At 36.8% G+C, this 7,828-nt stretch overlaps 2 protein-coding genes across 3 annotated transcripts; one reads left to right on the top strand and one right to left on the bottom strand.

The window, feature by feature from the left end:
- Positions 1 to 254: 254 nt before the first annotated feature.
- LOC138883005 (uncharacterized) lies at positions 255 to 791 on the bottom strand. The gene has a single exon (XM_070163658.1). It carries the CDS (start codon positions 789 to 791, stop codon positions 255 to 257), a length of 537 nt encoding a protein of 178 aa, XP_070019759.1.
- A 2,621-nt stretch (positions 792 to 3,412) lies between these two features.
- On the top strand, positions 3,413 to 5,390 carry LOC104234143 (uncharacterized). Of its 2 annotated transcripts, none has more exons than XM_009787653.2 (2): positions 3,413 to 4,137; positions 5,065 to 5,390. In XM_009787653.2, the coding sequence occupies exons 1-2, from the start codon at positions 3,681 to 3,683 to the stop codon at positions 5,142 to 5,144; spliced, it is 537 nt and encodes a 178-aa protein (XP_009785955.1). In that variant the 5' UTR covers positions 3,413 to 3,680; the 3' UTR covers positions 5,145 to 5,390. The 2 variants fall into 2 exon arrangements, with proteins under 2 accessions (XP_009785955.1, XP_009785954.1); XM_009787652.2 differs by having other exon boundaries at positions 3,417 to 4,203.
- The last annotated feature ends 2,438 nt before the right edge of the window (positions 5,391 to 7,828 follow it).

The following is a 7,828-nucleotide window of genomic DNA, read 5'->3' as shown; positions in this document are numbered from 1 at the left end:
TTGGAGCTCATGCACTCAGTGACACCAGATCATGGGATGGTTTATTTTTATTGTGACTATTTACCTCAATTAATCATCATTGTTTCCACCGTTGAGACCATTTAATGTTATTATTTAAGTTTGTTTCTGCTTACTGATTGATGACTTGTCTAGCAAGTGGTGCTAGACGCCGCCACGGCTCCGGTGAGAGTTTTAGACTGTGACACTAAGACTAATAGGCCTTAATTTTGAGAGGCTTTGAGGATTGTCAACTTTTAAATCAAAACTAAATAGGTATACGTGATGAACGTATTTACTCCCCTGCCATTTATAATATCCAAAACCATACTACATATGCCATCTTCAATTATGTCCCATGAGTGTTGGAAGAGCTTCCCTTTAAAACCATCTAGTCCACCCGCACTATCTGGATCAATTCCAAATACTGCATGTTCTACTTCCTGTTTGATAGGGATAACCATCAAATCATTATTATCTTCTTTTGGTATAATTGATGGAACACTATCCAGGAATTGTGGATCAGTTCTGTGATACTTATGTGAGAAAATATTCTCATAATAATTTATTGCGGCCTCTGGTATAGCTTTTGTCCCTTCTATCTTTTGATCATCTTCCCCTTTAATTCTATGAAGAGATAATATCTTTCTTCTTCCTCTTATCATCTTAAGAAAATAGCTAGTGTTATTATAACCTTCTATGTTCCATTTCAAGTTGGTTTTTGGCTTCCAGAAAGAGTTTATTTTCTTCACAGGAAGGATGTATTCATCATTAATTCTGTTTAGCTCTATCATGTTAGCTTCATCATTCTCTAACTCTTGTTTCTTCAATGATCTTCTCCTCCATCTACTTTGCAGTGTCAAAAATATTTCTAATGAAGTTTTTTGTCCAGCGGCTTAGGGCTTTGGTCACAACTTTGAGTTTCTGTTGGACCTTCCACATATCATTACCTTCACATTGAATATCCCAAGCACTCCTAACAATAGTATGATAGTCTTCTTGGCCAATCTATATGTAACTATAGTCTGCCTAATTATCGTTCGTAGTTACTATTTAGTTGTTATTAGTTGGTATCACTTGTACTCAGACGCGCAACGAATACAACTTGTGTCAACTGTATTCATTCGCACAACTGTATTCATTCGCACAACGAATATAATATGTATCAACTGTATTTGTTTGCGCAACAAATAGAATCAAGGTGAAATACAGGGGTGTATACAAATGACACAATCTGTATCAACTGTATTCGTTCACGCAACAAATACAATCAAGACGAAATACACAAAAATGAAATGCTCTCATTGAGAGTCGAAGTCAAGACCTTTACTAAGCATGGTCTAACCAACTGAGCTCCGAGAGCTTGTTGCTCTCTTGTTTCAGCTCAAAACAATTGATCTCTTGTTTTAGTATATTCAGGTGGGTTTTCTATAAAATTAAAATATAGCTACGGATGGTAACTTTTTGAAAGTATAACTATGAATAGTAATTACAATACATATATTTGCGGCGTCTACGTAATTTTTCCTAAAATGTTTGCGTTCCTTCCTTTTTTTCCTTTTTAAGTTCTATTTTCTAGCTACTTAGGTGTTGCTCCCAAACGCACGCACACGCAAGTATACGTGGTCGACAAGTAATATAGGATTGTAAGTCCAGATATCATACCCACATGGACTTGTGATTAACTATCAACTAAATTAAACCAATTAATCTATTCAAGCGAATCCTAACGTATGAATATTTAACTAAAATTAATCTAGAGTAACAAATTAATTGATTAAAGAAAATAACGACAAGCTTAAAGACGAATTCAATGGGAGAGAATATTCTAGAGTTATGGGTTAGCTAACAATCCCGTTGAGTTTTTTTTTACCTAAATTGTCTAATTAATTTTTCTAGTTTATTGATTGACGGGGTTAATATTGCTTGTAGTCTTCTCCCGAAGTACTACTCACCTATTCAAGCTAACCTAATGCCTATATTCCTATGGAATTAGGATTAACGAAAACGCATTTATAATTCCCATATAATAACCAAGCAAGGCGATTAGGTATGTTCCTATCCTAACCGCAAATCCGTTCCCAATACTCGAGTGCAAGATCTTGCTCTACTCAATCTTATATGCAATATAGAATTCCCTCTCCCGAGTTCAATCCTAGATTCGTAGATAGTATTCAATTGGTGATCAAGCAATCAAATTAAGCGCAAGATTGAATAAATAAATTAATATGATAAAATAATAAGAACACTTCAAACTACAATGTTCATGCATCATCCAAAACTCTAGAATTAATGAACTATGAAATTAAAGGAAGAGAAGAGAAGGAAAAACTAGTTAGAAGCCTCTTCCAAGCTTGTTGTGTATTCCTCCACATAAATTCTCCTTCAAAGTATGTTAGATCCCCTCCAAAATAAATTTAGAACTTCCTTTATACGAGTTAGGGGAAAGGAGGGAGGGAGGGGGGAGGGAGGAGATCTTGGGCCGAAATAACTTTGTCCGGACTAAATAGGAAAAGTCTCCGCCCCGACGTCCAGACCCTGGCACTGGAGACAGTAAGCTTCCAACCTTCAAATCCTCCCTTAACATCAATTCCCTCCTTGGTGTTTGTTGTTTTTTTAGTATATATTAATCATTATGATAATGACGATGTCCTCCTTTCTTGTCTCCTCTCCTTCTTCCTTTCTTTTTTCTTCCATATTTTATTTAATTTTGTTTCAAATCTTTTCATCTTCACACCCTTTTATTTCTATACAATTAAAATATATTATTAACCATAGAACAATATAATTAATACTCAAAAGATAATTAAAAGTACTAAAATGTGAGACAACAATGATTAAATATATGCGTTTTTAGCCAAAAATCATTACGTAGCCTATTAATTTTCCTTAAGCAAAAGGACATTCTGGAAAGAAAATACTCCTTCCGTCTTAATTTACGTAGCACCTTTTCCTTTTTAATCAGCACAACAAGAATGTCATTTTTCTTTATTTAGAAATAATTTATCTTTAAAATTTCTACTCTACCCTTAACGAATTGATTTATAGTAAAATAAATATTTATGATTCGATTTAGACGAAAAGTTTTAAGAGTCTTTCTTAAACTCCGTTGTCAAGTGAAACAATGCCACATAAATTGAGACGTGACGGAGGGACTAAAAAAGTGAAGGCACCATTATTAAGAAATTTAATTAATAAATTACAAGCATATTCCCAAGGAAACAAAATACTAGCTAACACAAAGCCATTGTACCTGCAATAAACGCAAGGTTCTTTCAGGTAATGAGCCATATATACATGCTAGAAACCAAATTAGTAAGTTTACTGTTAGAAATGAATGGAGAGTTGGAGAGAGGGAAGGGCCGCAAAGAATGGCTGTCCCTTGACATTTCTCTCATTAAAGCCTTCCAAAACCTTAGCTGCACGAGTTGGTCGGGCTGGTGCATGCCATTCTTTACAAGCCAATAACGCAAAAAGAAACTTCCATTTCATTCCCCTTATTATTCCCAATCGAGAGAAAGGCCGACCACCCAGCCACTCATCCACGCCCTGATCCCTTCATTCTAACTCTTTCTAACGGCTGGCCGAGGCGGCGATTAATTAGTTCTCGCCACGGCCTGCCTATCAACTACAACTCCACTATTTTTATTGGAAATTCTGTTATTGTTGTGATAGTTGCCAATATGGGGGAGGTCATTAATAAGAACCCTGAGAAACACGTGTCATCGTCGCCATCTTCTAGTGAATCGGAGCGCGACGAGTTGCAACTGTTGGAGCGCGCACCACCTTTTTGGAGGAACCGAAAGAGGTTATCCAAGCAACTTTCTATGTGCGAGACTCCACGTGATATTGCATGGGAGAAACGGCGTCGTCAATTTCTCCTCCAGGAAAGGAGGAAACAAGGGATTCACGACCCCGACGACTTGACCGACGAGGACCTCAATGAACTCAAAGGCTGCATCGAACTAGGATTTGGGTTCAACGAAGAGGAAGGTCAGAGGCTATGTAGCACGTTGCCGGCGCTCGATCTTTATTTCGCGGTGAACCGCCAATATTCCACAAGCCCAATCTCGAGCCCCGGTAGCAAAGGTTCATTACCCTCTCCCGCTGGATCCAGCTCGTCGTCGACATCTCTTGGAGGTAGGTCCTCCTCATTTGGAAGCCCTAGGAGTGACTCTGCCGATGCATGGCGAATTTTTAGCCCGGGTATGGCTCTTCTTCTAAGGAAAACACTCAGGTTCCAACCTTAAATTTCTAAGCGAAAATCTTATTAATAATCAAAAGAAATAGTAAAAGTACAGGTATGAATTTATCCTTAAAGTTAAAGCCAAGGGCAAAGCTCCGTTTCATATTATATGAGGTAGTTTGACTCGGTACGGAGTTTAAGAGAAAAGAAGAAGACTTTTGAAACTTGTGGTCTTAAAAGCTTAAGGGGTAAAAAGTTTGTGGGGCCATGACATTTGTGTGGCTATAAAAGCTTCTCATTAAGGGTAAATGAGTAAAATGAAAGAGTTTAAAGTTGAATTATTTTCAAATTTAGAAATGTATCATTTGTTTTGGAACAGACTAAAAAGGAAAGTAACCCATTTAATATGATACGGAGGAAGTATATGCACACGCAAAGGAAGTGCAACTCTAGAGAAAATAATTTCTAGGAGGGGATTGAAAATTTTTAAAATTGCAATTTGAGTTGTATAAGATCATCATGTAAAAGATGTAAATGATAATTAGATAGTACTATCGGGACCTATATTCAAGTTGAGACTCGTCACAATTTTAGATAATTTTTAAATGTTCTGGGAAACTGTGGGAAAAGATTCATAAGATTAATACCACGAAATATAAGATGCACTATTTCTCGTTAGCACTTTTTAGCATTAGAATTTCATTTTGTTTGACTCTCTAAAATGAAAACTTGAAACAACATCTGTGTTAAGAATGAGCATATTTTTGTTCAATTTTCTAGAATTTTGTAACTTACTATTCCCATTTTGTTTATATTACTGTAGTTTATAGGACAAAGTTAATAAGATGACAATTAAAAGTTTTTATTGATAATATGCGCAGGAGATGATCCTCAACAAGTTAAGACAAAGTTGAGGCATTGGGCACAGGCAGTGGCATGTTCTGTAATGCAGTCCCATTGAAAGGGTGGAGATGGATTGTACAGAAAATAAAAGTTAGTCAAAACCTAGTCTTATTTCAAGAAAGGAAGATTTTTTTTTTCTTAATATGCAAGCATTATAAATGGAACAGAGCCTTTCCAGATTGTTAATCGTAAGGTAAGGAGTGGAGTAGTTTCAAAATTGGTTTGGACAGAGATACCTTGTAATTCATTCAACTGTAAAGGATACATTCAAAATGCTCAAAGTTATCTACTTAGCTTTCTGGCTTTTTGATTCCCACAGAAACCTGATTTTTTTTCTTCTTCCATATATCAGCAGATTTTCGTTCTTATTTTCCGTTTTCATTTCTATTGGGTACTCAGAATTAAAAAAAGAAAAGAAAAGCAAAGGTATGATCTATGAAAACCGACAAAAAGAGAAATAAAAGTGCTTCGTTAGATCTGCGCGCAAGAGCGACTCTAATGTAGCCTGTATTAAAAATGGGATGTATATGAAAGTTATATGAATGTAGATTTTATTTCTTTTTGTAATAAGTATCTCGTTTCTCTGTTTAAGTTTATGTACATGTAGAAACTTGAATGATATTGTGTACCTTGCTTACCAATGCAATGAAAATTTGTTCTATGGTTTTTTTGGTTGTCAGAAAGGAGGGGATGGAGTTTAGCTTTAATGGTTTCCTCTAAACAGTTGGGATCTCATTGGAACTTCCTAAACTTTTTTTTTTATGGGTAAAAACTTAGTGTAGTGTCCAAAGTAAAAACTTAGTTTAGTGTCCAAACTAGACTTCAATTTCTAGAAATTCCTCAAAACAAGAAGCGGTTTTCATATTTTTTTTGTTTTGAAATATATGGCTTATGATAGATGTCCATAACTCCTAATGAAGTTACTCCCATTATTCTTTCTCATGATGTAGTTAACTCTCCATTACTTCTCACCATTATAGTTGTAACAACCACACCTCCATAAGTTCACTCATGATCTCCCCCTATGATCTTAATACTTAATGTTATGTCCATGACACCCTTTAGTGTTCCATAGTGGAACCTTATAAATAGAGGTACTGAAAATCATGTTGTACATACTTGAACACTCGGAAGAAATAACAAAGCTCACTTCCTCTCTGCATCTCTTATTGTCACGACCCAAAATTCCACCAAGTCATGATGACATCTAACCCAACCCGATAGGTAAGCCCAACACCTTGATGCACTCAAACAAGGACGACTGTGCAATCACACAAGGAAGAACACTGCTAACCTATTGACCAACGCCTGAACATCTATAGTCAAAGGCCTCTCCATAGCTGGAATAAATTCCAAACTTCTCATACTCTCTGCCTTCCTATTCAAAGTATCCGCTACCATATTTGCTTTACCCGCATGATACAAGATAGTGGTATCATAATCCATAAACAACTCCAACCACCTCCGCAGCCTCAAATTTAAGTCCTTTTGATTGAATAAATGCTAAAGACTCCAATCCAGTGTAAACCTCACAAGACACACCGTACAAGTAGTTCCTCCAAATCTTGAGCGCATGCATAGTACCCACCAACTCCAAATTATGGACCGGATAATTTTTCTCATGAGGCTTCAATGGGTGCAATGCGTAGGCAATCATCGTACTGTCCTACATCAACACACAACCGAGGCAACCATGCGACTCATCACAATAGATAGTATACATCCCCGATCCTGAGAGAAATACCAAAATTAGAGTTGTAGTCAATGAATTCTTGACCTTTTAATAGCTCTACTCACACTTGTCAAACTATCCGAATGGAACGCCTTTCTGAGTCAACTTGGTTAGTGGAGCTGCAATAGGTGAAAATCCTTCCACAAGACAATGATAATGGCTTGATAAACCTAAAAAAAACTCCTGATCTCTGTAGCAGCAGAAGGTCTAGGCCAACTCTGAACTGCCTCAACCTTTCTTGGATCCACCTTGATCCCAGTATTAGAAACCTTGAGGCCCAAAAATACCACCGAATCCAACAAAAATTCACACTTGGAGAACATAGCATACAACTTCTTCTCCCTCTGAATATGAGCACAATCCTCAAATATTGCTTATGCTTATCCCTACTACGGGACTTAACAAAGATATCATCAATGAATAAAATAACAAAGAAATCCAAATATGGCTGAAATACATTGTTCATCTAATGTATAAAAGTTGTTGGGGCATTAGTCAAACGATAAGATATCACCAAGAAGTCATAATGCCCATAACGAGTCCTGAAAGTTGTCTTAGAAATGTCGGAAGCCCTAATCTTCAACCGTTGATAATCTGGTCTCAAATCAATCTTCGAGAACACCCTGACACCCTGAAGCTGATCAAACAAATCATCAATGCGAGGCAATGGATACTTCTTCTTGATAGTGGCCTTATTCAACTGCCTATAATCAATGCACATCCTCATAGAACCATCTTTTATCTTCCCAAACAATACTAGTGCACCCCAAGGAGAAACACTCGGCTTGATGAATACCCTTTATCAAACAACTCATGTGATTGCTCCTTCAACTCAACTGGAGTCATGCGATACATAGAGTATATATGGGTCGAGTGCCCAACACCAAATCAATGGCAAGATCAATATCTCTATCGGGTGCTATGTCCGATAGGTCTACATGAAACACATCAGGAAACTCCCTCACTATTGGAACTGAATCAACAATAGAAATATCAGCATTAACATATCT

Source organism: Nicotiana sylvestris, chromosome 12 (genome assembly GCF_000393655.2).
Source record: "Nicotiana sylvestris chromosome 12, ASM39365v2, whole genome shotgun sequence".
Lineage (NCBI taxonomy): Eukaryota > Viridiplantae > Streptophyta > Magnoliopsida > Solanales > Solanaceae > Nicotiana > Nicotiana sylvestris.
Note: the sequence above shows the minus strand (reverse complement) of the source record. Positions and strands in the feature narration are given on the sequence as shown.